The 20,275-nt window shown below is 32.5% G+C and overlaps 1 protein-coding gene across 1 annotated transcript in view; it reads left to right on the forward strand.

Annotated features, from left to right (window-relative positions):
* The first annotated feature begins 470 nt into the window (after positions 1 to 470).
* LOC145303833 (uncharacterized) overlaps positions 471 to 20,275 on the forward strand; it is a 43,270-nt gene continuing 23,465 nt past the window's right edge. Inside the window, exons 1-12 of the mRNA XM_080145471.1 lie at positions 471 to 647; positions 1,274 to 1,363; positions 2,925 to 3,002; positions 4,332 to 4,442; positions 9,998 to 10,729; positions 10,997 to 11,147; positions 12,938 to 13,096; positions 13,960 to 14,044; positions 14,478 to 14,569; positions 16,136 to 16,180; positions 17,225 to 17,270; positions 17,843 to 18,002. Of these exons, the coding sequence (XP_080001597.1) occupies positions 556 to 647; positions 1,274 to 1,363; positions 2,925 to 3,002; positions 4,332 to 4,442; positions 9,998 to 10,729; positions 10,997 to 11,147; positions 12,938 to 13,096; positions 13,960 to 14,044; positions 14,478 to 14,569; positions 16,136 to 16,180; positions 17,225 to 17,270; positions 17,843 to 18,002 (1,841 nt within the window). The 5' untranslated portion in view covers positions 471 to 555. The remainder of the gene's footprint in view (positions 648 to 1,273; positions 1,364 to 2,924; positions 3,003 to 4,331; positions 4,443 to 9,997; positions 10,730 to 10,996; positions 11,148 to 12,937; positions 13,097 to 13,959; positions 14,045 to 14,477; positions 14,570 to 16,135; positions 16,181 to 17,224; positions 17,271 to 17,842; positions 18,003 to 20,275) is intronic.

Here is a 20,275-nt window from a genome sequence, read left to right on the forward strand (position 1 = left end):
TCACGTAGATCAAAATTTATCAAATATTAATAATTTCTATTTCTTGTAGTAGGGTGCTACTCCATATCTACGACCTTTATTCTAGCCCCCTATCCTGCTTTTCATGGAATTAGCGGTTACGCCCCTAGAGGACACTGCTACTAGTGCATTAGAGAGAGGTAGGGGGGATTAGTGGACTCTCAATTTAGGTGTGAAAAGAAAAAGTACAAAAAAAATTTTGGAAGGATTTTTTTTAGGGGCGATTACTTATATGATGAATAATTTAACCCTTCCCTGGACCTAAAAGAAGCTTAACTACAAAAGCGAAACATATCAGTTCAGTGGTTAACTAGATTCCTCTCTAGAATCACACACTGTTGCTATTAGGATTTATATTACGAAAACAGTAAACTCTCTCTTTTATATTTTCTTTGGACGTAAAATCCTATGTATGCATGCGCTGGATTCAAATAGGTATTAAAAAAAATTGTTGTATGCAAAAATGTAGAGAATGCAAAGAACGGCACACGCGAAACAAACGTAGGTGTTGAAAAAGACACGCCTACTGATGTGGATATGACTCTTGAAGATGCCATTGAAAATCATGACGACCAAACATCTCAAATGGCTTCAATCCCTCTGAAAAGAAATAACTTTAAAGAAATCAGGTATAATAATATTTTAGACATTTTTTTAGGACAAGCCTAACACTTTATTACCTCACTAGCGGCTTCACCTTTCAAATAAACCTAATTTTTCATATTTAAGATTTAAAAAGAAAAAGTAAAAAAGAATTTTTTGGGGGGGAAAATTATTTTTTTTAGGGGGGGGATTAGTCAACCCCCCTTTTTTAATTTTAGTTTTAAAAATAAAATAAAAATTTGGAGGAGGGGGATTTTTCATTTTGGGGGGAGGTTGTCCCACCCCCCAAGAAAATAGCTTAAAACCAACACAGGATTAGGATTGACATAGAGTGATCAACACAGTTTAATTAAACATGTTATTTTTATTTGATAAGTAAACAAATCTTCAGTCGGTTTATAAATAAAAAGGCGTTCTCCTTTTATAAATTTTTTTTCAATTTTGAAAATTTGAGTACACCCCCCCTCCGACAGCTACAACTATTTTAGGGTTACTCAAATTTTCAAAATTGAAAAAAAAAATTCTAACAGGATATTACCAATAAAAAGACATATATTTTTTTCTACAGTGGAGGTAAGGAAATAGTGGGGGGGGGTGCTAATTTATACTGTGATTTTAGAGTAGATTCGCTGCTAACAATACTGTATTTCAGTGATGTGCTACACACCATGTGGACACAAATTGAGAAAATCCACGAAACTGGGGAGAATACATCAGCGGACCATTCTGGATCACTTGATACAGGAACAACCCTTTTTTTTAAATCAATAGATTATTTTTCGATTTTTTTATTACACATTTTTCACTTATTATGAAACATAGTAGAAAACTGAAAATAAATAGAAAGAAGGTGTATCAACTATTTTTTTTATAGCTAGCCGGTTCTTTTAGTAAGTAGTAGATGTAAAATTTTTCATAGAATTCAGATATGCAATCGGTTTTTTTGTAGACCTCTTATTTTTTAAGTAATTTAAGTTTAAAAAAAAAAAAATTAAGTCGATTTTAAGGTACTAAAATGCAACAAAAAAAAGAAAGAAAATGGTCATTATGAACAAAAATAGTAAGATCTTTAATTTGACACCTTACTTTTTCAATTCTGTCAGGTAATTATTGAAAAAATCGATTTTTTTAAACCCACGAGAATAAAAACTTTGAACTTAATTTTATTATTTCACAAATAAAAAAATATGGGTTCATATATACCATTAGAATCAGAAAAATATTACGAATCCATTGTAAGCAAAATTGAAAAAAAAGTTTACAATATAGTATATAAACTACAATAAAAGGAATTATATGAAAATATCATATTATGTTTTACAGGCAACCTCTTAATTCTTCAATTGAGTATAAAAATGGGAAGGGGGTAAAGAGGGGGTAAAGAGGGGGTAAAAAAGGAAAGACAATAGTGTTGTCTGAACAAAAAAAATAATTGGCCATTTCTGTAATTTTTTAATTTTTTAATTTTTTTCAATTTTGCTTACAATGGATTCGTAATATTTTTCTGATTCTAATGGTATATATGAACCCATGTTTTTTATGTCTGTTTGAGAAAATATTTAGGTCTAAAGTTTTTATTATACCGAGGTTAAAAAAATAGATTTTTTCAATAATTACTCAACAGAATTTTAAAAGTAAGGTGTCAAATTAAAGATCTTACTATTTTTGTTCTTACTGACCATTTTCTTCTTTTATTTTGTTGCGTTTTAGTACCTTAAAACCGACTTAATTATTTTTTTAAAAAACTTAAATTACTTAAAAAATAAGAGGTCTACAAAAAAACCGATTGCATATTTGAATTCTATGAAAAATTTTACATCTACTACTTACTAAAAGAACCGACTAGCTATAAAAAAAAAGTTGATACAACTTCTTTGGAAAATAGTTTAAACTTATATGAACTTTGAACTGTCTAGGATACTTCTAATTGTCCTAACACGTAGCCTTATGAGATGCTTAGTTTGTTTCCCCTTCTAATTCTACAAATGCCGTAATCATTTATTGGTTATTTGTCGTATCGTATTATTAACAGTTTACAGTGGATATTAAAATGAAAAATTATTATTAATGAAAGCTTAAAACCAGTTTTGTACACTCGCCCCTTAGCCAACAAAACTGATTTTAATTTTACGATATTTTGTTTTGATATTCGTAAAAAATTGTCTGTATTTTTCAGTATGGCAGAGAACCAGTTCTAATCCAGCGTTTATTAATCTGTTTTGAAGCCATACTGGAATAGATCTTAAAAAGAGAAATTTCAAAATGATAAAATTTTAGAAGATTTTTAAAAAAGGGTTTAATCTAGACCTAACTGTACATTCTTCGGACAAGTCAATTGATGTACACTCTGTTGTTTTAGCTGCTGCGTCCCCAGTTTTACGGTAAAATAGGAATCGGATCATCGACAGAAAACAAAGACGCGTGTTTTGTCGTATTTTAATAGAATCTTTCCTTATTTCTAACATTTACCTAACCTAAAATAACATAGGTATCAAAGGCTACTGGGAAAAAACGACGAAACCTGCTTCGTTTTCTTTCCATTATCCAAAAGCAATCATTAAAGCAGATGAGTTGGTGGAATTGGGGGGGGGGAGTGCGTTGTTCCCAAAAAAACAATGGAGTAGTAATTGTATTTTCCTTTGACTTTAATTTTTAATCGGCTCAAATAAATATGAAAACGGCGGGTTTGCCTTATTAAAAAGAAATTCTGAATGTATGATAGCTTAAATCTTAAAGAAGAAATTTTAATTACATCAATGTTTTACATAGTGATGGCAATCCGTCGAATTATTGGGTGGGATTCGGATTCCGGATTCTTAAAGAATTCGTCAAAAAAAAGTGGCGGATTCCGGATTCGAATTCCGGATTCTAGCAGTAGCAACATTTTAAAAGGACTTTAAAAAAAAAAAAAAAAATAAGTGCTACATATGACCTAAAAATCAATGTTCTTGGTTTTCTCTATAATTCACTTCCGAGAATCGAACCAGATTTTAAAAGATATTATATATAATGATGAAAATCTTTGCCTTCAAATAGTAGGAGTTGAAAGAAAAAGCTCAAGACGCTAATTTTAGCCTACCAAATAAGAATCCGGAATCCGCTATTAAAAAACGGATTCGGATTCAAGAATTGGGCGGATTCTGGATTACCTATAGTAAAACGCGCATGATAATTTATTGATCTCAGCCCATAAAAGAGTTACAGCTCTAAAATTCGGCACAGCAGTTGCTTTTGTGGAGAACAATGTGGAACTGTGAAGAAACGGCGTTTTTTGCCGATTTTTTGCCCTTCTCGCCATAAACGACAATTTTTAATCATCTGAGATACCTAAGCTTTTTTTTTCATAAAAATTTCCCACATATTTTTGCAAAAAAAAAATATATGGGATTTTTTTTATAAAAAAAGAGAAGCATAAATCAGATGATTGAAGATTGTCTATCATGGTTAGAAAAGGCAAAAATAATCAGCGGGAGCGGCAGTTCCACCGCCGTTTCCTCACAGTTCCATATTTCTCTCCATAAAATCAACTGCTGTGCCGAATTTTAGAGCTGTAACTCTTTTATGGGCTGAGATCATGCGCGTTTTACTTTTGGTTTCAAAAATAAGCACATCCCCCACCCCACCCCTTTTTACCTTGTGTATATAACTTCATAGATCTTTTTATTCAATACATACATAGTAGGTATACAATTATCATTTAATATTTTTAGAGAGATTTTTAGTGGAATATGTGAATGTAAATTAAATGGGCAGAAACTGAAGTTAGAAAGTTATTCAAGCACCCAAGTTTTACAGCTGATAAAATTGTTGTATACTGGGAGGTAATTTTAATGTCTGCGAAACCGATTTTTATCCGCTGGTTCTCAGCCATACCAAAAAATTATGTATAGCATCGTATTACAGACAATTATCCACGAATAGTAAAATAAATTCATACCAGTTTTGTTAGCCGGGCGTTCGACCCCTTGTGACTAAAAACAACTGGTTTTTAAATTACCTAGGTAAAGTTTTTCTTTTTAATATCCGCGGAAAGCTGTCTATAAAACGATGCGATGAATAACATATAATCGAGCAGTTTATTACTCCTGCCCCAAAAGTTTCATATTAACTTATTGGTTGCCTTAACAACTTTGGGACTTTTATTGAATTTTAATTGGTTGGTTCAATAAGTTGAGTGTACAAACGTTTCAACCAATAATTTTACGTAACGGGTATTTTTGTGAATCAGCATTCGGGATGTACATCAATTTATCGACCATTGTCTAGTCCCTTTAGATCTCTGTATTTTATGATATATCTTTAAATATCTTATCATAAAGCGTATTAAAAACAATTTTATTCGTGAATTTGTCTAATAAACTTATATTAAATTCACCTTAAAATGCTTAACATCACTACTTGAGTCCTTGATATCACTTGCTCTCGTTCTTGTAGAGTCCCCTTTTTGAACATTGATAAATATCCAAACCATGGTATTAAATTAATATAGAAATATAGAGTCAAATGCGGTATATTTAAATATGTATGGTTTCCAGTATAGCTTCGAAACTGATTAGAACCAGTTCTCAGTTTTACTGAAAAATCATGTATAGCATCGTAAAACAGACAGTTTTCCACAAAATTTAAAATAAAAATCGGACAATTATTAGCTTTGTTTATTTTTGTTATTATATACAATACTAGAGGCTACGCCCCTAGAAACCTCTAGGGCGACTTAAGATAGGAGGGGGAAAAGTCGACCTCATCCTATTTTTAAAAAATTTAAAAAAAAAATATTTTCTGGGGGAGGGGTAGAAGACACCCTCCCCAAAAATAGTTTAAAACCTTCCCAGGGCCTATAAGAAGCTTCTCTGTAAAGGAGAACAATATCAGTTCAGCGGTTGGTGAGATCCTTCGGGACAGACAAAAAACGCTAACTACTTTATATAATAGGATATGTTCTAGAAATTTAATTATTCATAGCTTACTAAGGGGGGGGGGGAGTTTGTACAGTTGTAGGAAATGAAATTCAGTATAAAAGTTTGGGTGGGCTTGTTTTTATAGTTATCAACCTAATTCTTTTTGTAGGCTCTCTTATATGACTGGATGTACACATAAAACTTTGAAAATTGAATTTTGGCACTTTCCTTCTTGGGGCTTGTGGAGCACAAAAACCCCTCAAACACAAAAAATATGAGTTCTGAGCTTATTTTTAAAGATATCAACCTGAGCTCGATCTTTAAATCGTTTATAGGTGATTTAAACCGGGGCGATTCATTTGGCGCACCATCAAATTATTAATATCAATCTTTAAATCGAATTTGCATGGGTGATTTGAATCGGGCAGTGGCGCGGGCCCGGCGCGCCAATGCCACTCACCGAGTGGCATTGGCGGTTTAAATCGGGGTGATTTATTTAATAAATAAATATTTTTTTTTAATTACTTTAATATTTTATTGCAAAACTATCGTGAAAACATTTTTATAGTTATTTTTAAAATAAATTATATATTAATGTTTTATATAAAATACTATACTGACACGGTATTTTATATAAAATACCTTACTGACACTGCTTAAGTAATAAAGTTGTACTGGCGCGGATCGATATTTTAGTGAGTGCGCAAGCGATTTAACAACACCGCACCGAAAATCTTTTAAAAATCAGGTGCGCTGTGGCTTACCACCAGCGCGCCTACAGTTTACCTCTGAATCGCCCCGATTCAGCGCGGCATAAAAACGATTTAAAGATCAAGCTCTGATTTTTTAAATAATACTTTTTAACATAACTGAATCAACGAACCATTACAGATTTCATTTTGGGACTTTCCTTCTTGGGGCTTGTGGAGCACAAAAAACCCCAAACACTAAAAATATGAGTTATGAGCTTATTATTTTTAAAGATATCAACCTAATTTTTTTAATAATACTTTTTTAACATAACTGAATCAACGAACCATTACAGATTTCATTTTGGGACTTTCCTTTTTGGGGCTTGTAGAGCACAAAAACCCCCCAAACACTAAAAATATGAGTTCTGAGCTTATTTTTAAGGATATCAACCCGATTTTTTTTTAAATCATACCTTTTTAACATAACTGAATCAACGAACCATTACAGATTTCATTTTGGGACTTTCCTTTTAGGGGCTTGTGGAGCAAAAAAAAAAACACTAAAAATATGCGTTCTGAGCTTATTTTTAAAGATTACCAACCTAATTTTTTTTAATAATACTTTTTTAACATAACTGAATCAACGAACCATTACAGATTTCATTTTGGGACTTTCCTTCTAGGGGCTTGTGGAGCAAAAGACCCCCAAAAACACTAAAAATATGAGTTCTGAGCTTATTTTTAAAGATATCAACCTGATTTTTTTTAGATAATACTTTTTGAACATAACCGAATCAACGAATCAATACAGATTTCATTTTGGGACTTTCATTCTTGTGATTTGTGGAGCAAACCTGTTTTTTTTTAAATAGTGCTTTTCTAACATAATACTTTTTGGGGGTCTTTTGCCCCACTAGCTTCTAGAAGGATAGTCCCTAAATGAAATCTGTAAAAGATACCTACCAAGTTCGGTTATGTTAAAAAAGTGTTCTTAAAAAAATCAGGTTGATATCTTTAAAAATAAGATCAGAACTAATATTTTTAGTGTTTTGTGGTTCTTTTGCTCCACAAGCCCCTAGAAGGAAAGTCCCAATATTTTTAGTGTTTTGAGGGTCTTTTGCTCCAGTAGACCCTAGAAGGAAAGTCCGAAAATGAAATCTGTAATGGTTTCTTAGTTCGGTTATGTTAAAGAAGTATTATTTTAAAAAATCAGGTTGATGTCTTCAAAAATAAGCTCAGAACTAATATATTTAGTGTTTTGTGGTTCTTTTGCTCCACAAGCCCCTAGAAGGAAAGTCTCAAAATGAAATCTGTAATGGTTCCCTAGTTTGGTTATGTTCAAAAAGTTTTCTTTAAAAAATCAGGTTGATATCTTTAAAAATAAGCTCAGAACTCTTTTTTTAAGTGTTTTTGGGGTCATTTGCTCCACAAGCCCTTAGAAGGAAAGTCCTAAAATTAAATCTGTAATTGTTCCTTAGTTCGGCTATGTTAAAAAAGTTTCCATAAAAAAAAATAAGGTTGATATCTTTAAAATTAAGATCAGAACTCATATTTTTAGTGTTTTTTGGGGTCTTTTGCTCCACAAGCCACTAAAAGGAAAGTCCAAAATGAAATCTGTAATGGTTCGTTGATTCAGTTATGTTCAAAAAGTATTATTTAAAAAAAAATCAGGTTGGTATCTTTAAAAATAAGCTCAGAACGCATATTTTTAATGCTTTTGGGGGTCTTTTGCTCCACAAGCCCCTAAAAGGAAAGTCCCAAAATGAAATCTGTAATGGTTCGTTGATTCAGTTATGTTAAAAAAGTATTATTTAAAAAAAATCAGGTTGATATCTTTAAAAATAAGCTCAGAACGCATATTTTTAGTGTTTTGGGGGGTCTTTTGCTCCACAAGCCCCTAGAAGGAAAGTCCCAAAATGAAATCTGTAATGGTTCGTTGATTCAGTTATGTTAAAAAAATATTATTTAAAAAAAATCAGGTTGATATCTTTAAAAATAAGCTCAGAACGCATATTTTTAGTGTTTTTGGGGGTCTTTTGCTCCACAAGCCCCTAGAAGGAAAGTCCTAAAATGAAATCTGTAATGGTTCGTTGATTCAGTTATGTTAAAAAAGTATTATTTAAAAAAAATCAGGTTGATATCTTTAAAAATAAGCTCAGAACTCATATTTTTAGTGTTTGGGGTTTTTTTTTGCTCCACAAGCCCCAAGAAGGAAAGTGCTGAAATTCAATTTTCAAATTTTTATTTGTACATCCAGTCATATAAGAGAGCCTACAAAAAGAATTAGGTTGATAATGATAACTATAAAAACAAGCCCACACGGCCCTCCCAAACTTTTATACTGAATTTCATTTCCTATAACTGTACAAACTACCCCCCCCCCTTTTTCATTTTAATATCCGTTGAAAGTTGTCTATAATACAATGCAATAATAGTTATATATAGAGAAGAGTTTTAAATTGCTGTCTGCGGATATAGAAATATACAATTGTTAAAACCAGTTGATTTTAGCTCCGAGATGCAGAATGCACGCGCTAAAAAACTGGTTTTAATTTTTGGTTGTACATTTTTGTAGGGTGAGGCGGGGCTAAACCGGTAATTTTTCAGTTTTTTTTTTTTGAAAAAAATTGGGTTAAATATTAATATTTTCAAATGAAACAAAGATCATTAGAAAGCTTAAGGAAAAGACTATCAGGTCCTAATAGAACGTTATCCTAGGACTTTTAGAAGTTTGTCATAATTGGACTCAAAGAAATTACTGACCTTTACCCCACGGTGGGGCTAATCCGGTAACGTCTTTTCAACCGAAAAAAAATCGATGAAAAACGGCCAAACGGCCAGTCAAACATAAATAATCATAATTAGAATAGGTTATAGTGATTATCCACAAAAATTTTCATAAGGATCGGACTATTCCTTGTATGTCAAAAATCATTTTTTTAAAAAGACGAAATATTTGATTTTTTTCTCACAAAAATTTTCTTATAAAAAAAAGTGTTCTATTCACTTTTTGGCCTAATTCTTAAAAAGGCCATATTGAATTTTAGAATTTACCAAAGAAAACCGTAAATTGATCTTAAAAATCAAATAAATTTTTTTTTTACGTTACCGAAATTAGCCCTGCGTGAACTTTGGTCATTTTTGAAAAAAAATATTAACTCTATATTTAAGCTCTCAACGGATTTGGAAAAATCGGGCAATTCTTAGTTCAAAAGGTTTTTACGGATCAGTTCTAGGTCTTACCAATTTTTGTGTAGGTCGATCTTTACACACCTACTAAATTTTTTTTTGAAAAAACAAAATTTTCGTCCGACTTTTTTTTATTATTTTTTGTAGGCAATTTAATAAGGAACAAATTCGGGCAATTCTTAGTTCAAAAGGTTTTTACGGATCAGTTCTAGGTCTTACCAATTTTTGTGTAGGTCGATCTTTACACACCTACTAAAATTTTTTTTGAAAAAACAAAATTTTCGTCCGACTTTTTTTTATTATTTTTTGTAGGCAATTTAATAAGGAACAAATTTGCTTTTATGTTTTTTTTTTCTGTCATTTAAAAGGAACATAGAGATAAAGGTCATTTTATGAAGGTGGGTAAAAAATTACCGGTCTATGCCCCACCTCACCCTATTCATGGAAAACTGGATATAATAACACGGTGCTATACATAATTTTTTAGTATGACTGGGAAATTGTTCTAATCCACAGGATATTTATCGGTTTTACTTTTAAAGCAATACTCAGAATAACTATTATTAAATTGCGGTTAACTAAATTTCTATATTTTAGTTGCAACATGGATGAAAACCATCTAGCTGAATTTGAACAACTGTTGGCACAGTTTAAAGTAGAAAATATAGAAAAGAAAATTACAGCTGGTTATCCAAGAATCAATAAGGTTGTTTCTTTGGCTAATGAAAATATTAACACAAAAGTTGAGAAAAGTGATACTGTGTTGAATCCAGATGTATCTCAAGCAGAAGTGATGACAGAAGAAGATAGGCAGGAAACTCCACCAAACAAGGTTAGCCAGGAAACTGCACCAAAGGAAGATAGCCAGGTAACTTCACCAACCAATGTTAGCCAGGAAACTGCACCAATGGAAGATAGCCAGGTAACTTCACCAACCAAGGATAGCCAGGAAACTGCACCAATGGAAAATAGCCAGAAAACTCCACCAATGAAAGATAGCCAGGAAACTGCACCAATAGAAGATAGCCAGGAAACTCCACCAATGAAAGATAGCCAGGAAACTGCACCAATAGAAGATAGCCAGGAAACTGCACCAATGGAAGATAGCCAGATAACTTCACCAACCAAGGATAGCCAGGAAACTGCACCAATGGAAAATAGCCAGAAAACTCCACCAATTAAAGATAGCCAGGAAACTGCTGCAACATCTGCTAATGATGATGACATTTATGGAACGCCACGCCCATCAACAAGCTTGGGACATTATGCTGAAGATTCAGAAAAACATGATGAAACGGCACCCCGTCCTTCGACAAGCATGGGCTTCAGGTAATGAGCATAACAATCTGGGAGGGAGAGGACATTGGGATGTTTAATACACCAGTCACCAAAGTTTTATGATAAGTTTTATGATGGTGTTTTCTTATTCACTGGCTTAGCATTTTTGGGGAATTATATTGGATTTTATATTGGTTGGTTCTTTAAGTTGAGTGTCTAAATGTTTCAACCACTAGATGTAATCTACAAACACATTCAAACCAATAACATTGCTGGATTGTTTTCCACTCTTAGCAGTTGGCTGATTTATTATTGCAGGTCACCTGACCATGAACAACATGGAGGACCAGTGTTCAAGCCAGTTCAAGGATTGCTGCCCAGGGCTTCATCTTTAAGCCTGGGCCATGCATCCTCAATGCAACAAGATGTGCCATCACCCCAACTAAATTTGGGAGCTCCTCTAGCCTCCAGGGATAACAGAATGATTTAAAAAGTTGAAAAATAACAAGGAAGAAATAGTTGCAGAAAAATATTTTAAACTTTTCTAATAAGTCGAGATAGCATTTTAGATTTACTTCATCTATATTATATGTTTAAAAGAAGCCTGCAAGAAATACCACGCTTTGACTGCTGAAAGACTGCCACAAGTAGACCCATTACCCCAAATTTGAAGCCTTCAGCTTCTATAACAAAAAAGTTCTAGGCATTTTAAATTGACATTTTATATACAATGGAAATTTTGAAAGAAATTCAATGCTAATGTTAGAAATTTTGAAATTAAACTACGTGGCCTAGAAACAAAATTATAAGCTTATTTTTGTCATAAATTTAGGTTGCCCGTAACTAAGGGGGGGGGGGGAGTTCTGACACATTTGCGTAAACCTGGTGTATAGGCTTTATCTTTGGACTGAGAGGATAGGTTATTAGGGATAAAATCATTCTTATATGATGAATTTCCCCCAGATTTAAGATTTTTTGGATAGGCCTCCAGGTTCCGGAGCTCCAGGCCTCCAGGTGGTCTCTGTACAGGTAAAAATAAAGAAAAGATTTTTTTTAAAGAGTTAGATGTCAGCTTATGAGACAAAATATGTATGTTTTTTCTTCAAATATGTGAATAACAATCAAAAAGAAGCATTTTTTGTTTTATAAGTTAAACTCTAACTCTTCAAAAAAAAAATCTTATTTTTAATTTTTACCTTTACAGAGACCACCTGGAGGCCTGGAGCTCCGGAACCTGGAGCCCTATCCAAAAAATATTAAATCTGGGGGAAATTCATCATATAAGAATGATTTATCCCTAATAACCTATCTTCTCAGTCCAAAGATAAAGCCTATACACCAGGTTTACGCAAATGTGTCAGAACTTCCCCCCCCCTTATATTTTTACAATAAAAATACCCATTTTTATAGTCAAAATCATTAAAAAAAATTAAGTTTAACTTGCATTGTACCGAGTGTACTGTAGCCAATCAGAAGGCTGAATCAGCTTAACAAACAATCACAGCTGAGGTTGTATAAGTTTCCCCCTTTGTGTCCGCTTTGATTTTCGTTTAAAAATGCAATTTAAATCGATTTTTTTTCATAGATTTTGACTATGAAATGTGGTGTTTTTAATGTAAAAATGTAATCAGTTACCGGTAATCTAAGTTTCTGACAAAGATAAGGTTATAATTTTGTGTCTAGGCGACGTAATTTAATATTGTTTTTTCTTTTATGAGCATTGGAAATCTTTCAAAATATCAATGTACATAAAATGCTATTTTGAAATGCATAGAACTTTCTTGTTATTGAAGCTGAAGGCTTCAAATTTGGGGTATTTGGTCTACTTGTGGCAGTCTTTCAGCAGTTAAAGCGTGGGAGTTCTTGCAGGCGTCCTTTAATATATGATTTATGTTCTTCTTACTTTTATATTTAAGAGTTTAATACTAAATTGTTTCTGAACTGTTAGTAGGATATAAATAAAATAAAAAATTTTCCAGTATAGCTTTGAAACCGATTAATATATGCTGGATTAGAACCGGTTCTCAGCCATACTGAAAAATAATGTACAGCATTTTGTTACAGACAGTTCTCTACAAATATTAATATAAAAATCATAAAGTTATTACCTGTTTTTTTGTTCGCCTCGGCCATCGGCCTCTCAAAGATAACAAAACTTGTTTTTAATCTTATATTTTTTTATTTTTATAACCGCGGAAAGCTGTCTATATTATGATGTGATAAATAACTTTACCGAATCATGTTATGAACCACTCCTTTAGTGCTCTGCATTACCCATATCCATCTGGCAATCAACTGTATGCACCCCAGCCTATGTATCCAGGTGGTTATCCACCCATCCAATCTCCATCCCACAGCTACAGTGATCTTATACAGGCAGAATTATACTACAGGCAGCATTACTATGCTAACTATCAGGTATAGCGTTGATACAATAGAGCTAATTACTCTACAAGTGTTAATGTTCGTTTATCTTACCGTTTCAGAGTTTCGCTTTTGTGGTTGTTATCATTCTTGTTTTATGATACTTTCTAAATGTTGGTATCTGTCTCATGTCGGTCCTTTTTTTCTGTAATGTTGCTCTCTTCTCGTTTCTACATGTATTTGTTGAACATAAATAAATATATTAGTATAGATGTATAATAAGATATATAAGTTGGAATGAATTTTAATGTTAGAGGGAGATTTGAAATCAGCATCAAATTTTGAGGATCTTTTATAAAATTCATTTTTTGTATAATTCTTTATCTAAAAGCGGAAATACAATTTAAGTTAATAAATTTTGACCAATAGGATAGGTGGATTTTAAACTACCTGCGCTCTAATTGGTTGAATGATGTACGACACTTGAGCTTCTCCAATCATAGCGCAGATAGTTTTCAATCCACCAATCACAGATGTCAAAATTAATTAACTTAAATTGTATTTCCGCTTTTAGACAAAGAATTATACAAAAACGAATTTTATACAAAATTCTTAAAATTTGATGCAGATTTCAAATCTCCATTAAACATTAAAATTCTTTCCAACTTATATATCTTAATGTATAATATTGGCAACTACCTGGGCCAAGTGGCGGAGACCCTTTTCATCTGCTAGCTTATTGGTTTTTGTTCTTTTGTAGCGATTCGACCGTGTTTACCTATATTTCCGACGCTAATAGCTTATTTCTAAGACCCAATGCAAAATCGGGCAAGGGTCCCCGTCCAGTGGGCACAGTTATATATAGCTTCTGCCCCCTCTATTATTTTACTGTATTAACCATAAATGTCCTTGTTTAGATGATGACACAGATGACTGCAAGTACCGCATTTAACCCACAAGTCTATTATAACCAGCATCTAAATGTTCAACAGCAGCCAACAGGTACAGTGTATTTAGTTCAGGGAGGGAGGGGACCATTGGCTGTTTATTACATTAGTCCCCAAAATTTTATAATTGCGTTTTCTTATTCGTCGGTTTAACAATTTTGAGTACTTGATTTTAATTGGATAGTTAAGTGTCCAAACGTTTCAACCACTAATTGTAATCTACAGAAGGGGCAATTTTGTGTATCATCATAGGGAATGTAAATAAACTCATCGGCCTTTGTCTTATCCCCTTAGATCCCTGATTTAGTTGAAGAAAAGATATTCTTGAAGTTATCCACAAAAAAATGTAAAAACTTATCTCAAATTTTTGCCATTTGTCAGTTTGATATTTTATTATCCGAATGGCGAATAGTTTTTTCAAAATATTACTGTACTACAGTTTACTGTTCTGCAACAGCGTTTAGACAAAAATTTACTTGCTATTTTAGATCTGACTCCGCGTGGTACTGGATTCATGGGGGCTGGAAATGAGGGACCTTCAAACCAAGAAAATGCTAATGACAATGATTCTGAATCAAACAGGAATCTTCAGATTTGATGATTATTATATGATATGGTCGATAAAAGTTCGATGCGAACATAAGAATTTGGTGTTAATATTCTCAAAAAAAAGTTTAAATATTTGTCTACCTAGCTAAAAGTATTACAGCAAAATTGGTCTAAAACCCAAAACTTCAATCTAGACTCAAAAATCTATAAAATTTATGTGAAGCTTTCCTATGAAGGACATCATCATTTCTGTAGTTATTGAAATTTTAAGCTACAAACATAAACCTCACTTCTTTACATAATAGGATATATTTAGCAAAAAGTGCTATTGACGATATACAGCTGAAATTTTTATTGAAGATTCCTATGACATATGCGCATCTAATCTATTCATTGTTTTGTACGTCTGTCTGTCAAAAGCCAGACCTTATTATTGAAAGGTTTCGTGATTTCCTTTGAGTTTTTGCATATTGTCATTCATTTTTTCTCTCTCTGAGAACTGAACATCTTCTCTTTAACTATCTTTGTTCGTATGTCTATTCAATGATTGTTTGTTCTTATTGATGTTGTTTTTAAAAGCGAAGCTTTTCTATAATTAGGGTCGGTCCGTCTGTACGTCCGTCCGTCACAAACGGATAGCTTTTTTCGTTAATTTAGGCATGTTAGAATTGTCCTATCAATTTCAAACTTTGCATGGTGATTCCTTTAGTAGTTAGGTACGATTTAGAAAGCGTAGCAACTCTATAATCATAACAAGAATGTCCGTACGTCCATTTTAAACATGTTGATTTTTTTACTTTTTAACAACAAATTTTTATGTGATCTAATCATCCGATTGATCTGATTTTTGGTATGTTGATTCGTGGAACAACTAAGTATAATGTTATAAGCTAAGCAACTCTATAATCAAGTCCTAAAAATGTAAATATGTCCATATACATTATCATGTATCAAGCAGTTTTTCAACAAATTTACTTACAATTTTCCTCCGATTCTTATACATTTATACTCTGATTATTTAGTTCTTACACTATACAAGTGTTAATGTCCGTTTGGTCTACCGTTTCAGTGCTTCGCTTTAATGGATGTTGTTATCCTTGTTTTTCTTAAAACTTGATAAAATTACACTAATATTTAGGGTTGGTAATCCGAATCCGGAATCCGCCAAATTTTTGGCCAATTTTGGAATCAAAAATCCGGAATCCGTTTTTTTAATAGCGGGTTCGGATTATTAAATTTAGCGTTTTGAGTTTTTTTTTGTCAGAATATATATTTTAAATTTTAACAAGTCATTTTGGCCGCTGGGTCTAGAAATAGGAGAAATTTTACTGTGAAAATATGAAAAAACGCAGCTTTAGATTCTTCCCAGTACCCGGTAAAATTTAATCCCTTAACTTATTTTTTAAAAGCCTTTTAAAATAAAGCTAGAATCCGGAATCCATAATCCGGAATCCGCCAAAAAAATACAAATCTGGAATCTGCGGAGAATCCATTTTATTTTTGGACGGATTCTTGTAAGAATCTCAATCCGAATCCGTTCTAAAAATTAGACAGATTGCCAACCCTTAATATTATTTATCCTAAATCTGATAATCTTAGGACTTTGGATGTAACTGGGGTGAGTGGGGATTTTGATAACCAGGTAAAAAAAATATATGGATCATTGAAAGAAATCAAAGTTGCTCGTTTCGTCGTATTATCACAGTAGCTTTTCAGTGTCTCCTATTTCTGGCAAATGCGGGGGGCTCTAACAATGCGGAGCATTCATGAACATTTACCTAACCCAGGGGTGTATATTCTGCACAAGATTGATTTTTTTCCCCTGCTACAAAATTTTTTATTTTTCTTCCCCCCCTAGTTTTTTCTCACCAATTAGGGGGAAAATGGAAAAATATTTAAAGAACTCTATATTTTATTTATTTTATCCCTCCTACCACACATTTTTAAAAGTTTTTTTCACCGAGGAGGGGGGGAAATGGAAAAAATGTTTTCAGTTTTCTTAATTTTTTTATTTTTTTTCCCTCCAACCACTTATTTTTTATTTTTTTCCCCCCCCCTGAGCAGGGGATCCCATGTAGAATATACACCCCTGACCTAACCTAAAATAATCTATCAAAAGCTACTGTGAAAATTCGAACAAAACCCGTTACTTTGTTTTCTTTCCGTTATCCATATCTTCTAATGACTTACATTGAGTAAATATTTGATAATATTGCTTGGATATTTTATACATCCCCTTTCTAATCTAATTTAATTATTTTTCAAAATATTTAGATAGATAAAATGAGAGGTTTCAAATGTTTAGGGGGACAAACACATAGACGTCCAAGGGGGGGGGGGGTAATGGGGCGATTACCCCCCCCAAACGAATTTGGGGGTGCCTTTTCGCGCGCATTTTTAATACCAAATTTTTGATAAAATTTAAATTACCCCCCCCCCAAAAAAAAAATTTTACCCCGGGGGTAAATTTTGGGGGGGGGGGTAAACAAATTTTACCCCTACCAACAGATTTTAGGGGGGGTAATTACCCCCCCCCCCCAAATAAAAAGCTTGGACGCCCCTGGACAAACACTCGTTTACCCCCTTTGAACTTTTGTATGTATAATGTATATTGTATAAGTTTGTCTTTGTATATAAAACTATACAAAAAATATTTAGTTTAAATTTTGAATTTCCTTTAATTTAGAACAACAGCACATGCCAACTGTTAGATGTAGAATCTGCTGTCAAAGGTAATATTTTTTTTTGTAATTTACGCATTAATGGAATTGAAAAATACCATCAAAAACATTGAGAGAAAAAAAACGCACCGAACTCATTAACATGAAGAGAAAAAAATCCTTCAATAACCTGATAATAATTAATTATCTGATTCCGAATCCTAAATTTTTATTCATTAAGGAAGTTATAATCTAACCAGAGTCGTGCAGAAGGTGAGTGTGTGGGGGTTCATCCATCCCCCTGGCAAAAAAGGGGGGTAAATATATTCTCCAATGTATCAACCCCCCTACACCCTCTTGACAAGGGTTGTGAAGAAAAAAAATTTACAACCCTTTCAATTTTGGGTAAAGGGGTTTGTTAAAATATTCGGCAAAACCCACCACGCCACTGAATTTAACGTAATAGAACGAAGTAGCGGGTTTTGTCGTATTTTCACAGCAGCTTTTAATATGTTATTTTAGGTAAATATAACATGTTTATGATTGCCCCGCATGGGCTAAGAATGGAAGAGAAACTACTTTGAAATACGACGAAATCCGCTACTTCGTATTCCTTTAATGATCCTTATTTTGTTTGTTTTTAGCGTACAGTTGCACTCAATGTGAAGAAACATTTCAAGTTAAAGAAGACATTGAAAACCATTACCTTATTGCCCACCAAGGACAATCCAGTGCAAGCCAAGAACAAGCGGAGCAAGAACAGGCTGCAGTTTCAAATACTCAGAAGTTCACTGGAATTAAAAGGTAATATTAAACAATGTAATAACATATTCAGCTTTTAATTAATTATATTAGATGACTTCCTCTGAAACACGAAAAGTTATTTATCGCATTATAGACAGGTTTCCGCTAAAATGAAAGATTACAACCAATTTTGTTGGCCCCGATGGGCTGAAAGTTCGGGGTAACAAAACTGGTAATTGTATTATGATTTTATTTTAATATTCCTATTAAACTGGCTATAATATGTTACGATACATATTTTTTTCAGTATGGCTTAGAACCGGTTATAATTCAGCGGTTTCGAAGACATACTGGAAAAATTTACATTTAGCTTTTAATCAAGAAACTATGCATGTAAACTTAATAAGTTGTTATACTGAATGTTTTCTTTATCGTATGTAAAGTAATGCTTAATTTAACCCACTTACTCCTAACAGGAGCTTTAATTCAGAAAAAAATAGTATGTTTTAAAAGGGTGTCATTTTTTCGCGTTTTTTCCATTAAGTTGAATGTAACCTGTATGTCAAATGCTCTTATTAAGTCAAACTGTTCTTAATTATAGCTATTTCATATATATATATATTAGCCTGTCCCGGATTTGAAAAATTTTGTTAAAATTTTTGCCCCCAGCCATAATATAGTTGATTTATGCAAAATATTGACCCATGCAAAATATTTTTTCTGCAATGCAAAAATTGCGATGGTACAAGCACTGCAAAGTTTTTAAAATTTGCAAAAAAGACCTGTTTTTAAAGCTCTTGTACCTACCATCTCAATTTTAAAGATTTTTACAAAATTTCAATTCTAGTGTCTCTATATTAACCTGAAATTTACCAAAAAAAATGGGGGCAGTCTCAATTCTAACATATAATGGAAGAAGGTGTAGCAAGTAATTTTTCAAAGTAAAAATTGCCAGATTTCATACATAAATAATGGGGTTGGGCTGGAATCGATAGATACAGATATCCGGCTGATTCATAATTCTGGATATCACGTATTTAGGGTTATATTGACACACTAGAATTGAAATTTCGTAAAAATCTTTAAAATTGAGATGGTACAAACTTTTTAAAATCTACAAAAAGACCGTTTTTAAAGCTTTTGTTTCATCTCAATTTTAAAGATTTTTATGAAATTTCAATTCTAGTGTGTCAATATAAACCTGAATACTTGATATCCAGAATTATAGATCAGCCGGATATCTGTATCCATCCAATCCGGCCTAACCCTATTATTTGTGTATGAAATCTGGCAATTTTTACTTTGAAAGATTACTTGCTACACCTTTGTCCTTCATATGTTAGAATTGAGACTGCCCCCATTTTTTTTGGTAAATTTCAGGTTTATTTTGACACACTAGAATTGAAATTTTTAAAAATCTTTAAAATTGAGATGGTACAAGAGCTTTAAAAACAGGTCTTTTTGCAAATTTTAAAAATTTTGCAGTGCTTGTACCATCGCAATTTTTGCATTACAGAAAAAATATTTTGCATGGGTCATTATTTTGAATAAATCAACCATATTATGGCTGGGGGCAAAAATTTTAACAAAATTTTTCTAAAACGGGACAGGGTAATATAGGGTAAAGCGGGGCGATCTCGGTTTTGAGGTGAAGTCGGTATTTTTTTGACCACCTTCATTAAATGACATTTTTCTCCATGTTCTCATCGACTGACAGAAAAAAACATAAAATTAAATTTGTTCCTTATTAAATTGCCTACAAAAAAGTATAAAATGAAATTTTTGTGAGATGAATTTTTAGGGTACTTATTGGGTCTTAAAGTCGGACGACAAAAAATTTTTTTTTCGATTTTTTTGCTTCGGTCGGAAAAACGGTAAGTTGGACAAAAACTGGTAAGAGCTAGAGCTTAGACGTCTTCAGGGGACTTATTAAGAATCTAATAGGCTATCCATTTCCGTTTAAAACTTTAAAAAAGCTTGTATAGTTTTTTCTTAAATCGACTAAAAGTGAAGCGGGGCGAATTCGGTTTTTTCACTTTTTATACTAACTTTTTCAATTTTATATAAAAAAGTAAAATTTTCGATAAAAAAAGTCAAATTTCTCGTACTTAGAAAAAATTTATTTTTTTTTGTAGAAAAAATTGTCCGATCTTCATAATTTTTTTTGTGAATGCTCTTTATTACATTTAGCAACTTTAACCTTTAGGGCATGTTGTAATTAAATCAATATGTCATAGGTTTTTTGAAGCTGGAAAATCGACCACAGATTTTGCCAAACTTTTCTCTTTTTTTCAACTTGATTTTTTTAGGAAATTTTGCTAATAGAACTAATT

This window comes from Acartia tonsa, chromosome 13 (assembly GCF_053477335.1).
Source record: "Acartia tonsa isolate MP-2025a chromosome 13, ASM5347733v1, whole genome shotgun sequence".
NCBI lineage: Eukaryota > Metazoa > Arthropoda > Copepoda > Calanoida > Acartiidae > Acartia > Acartia tonsa.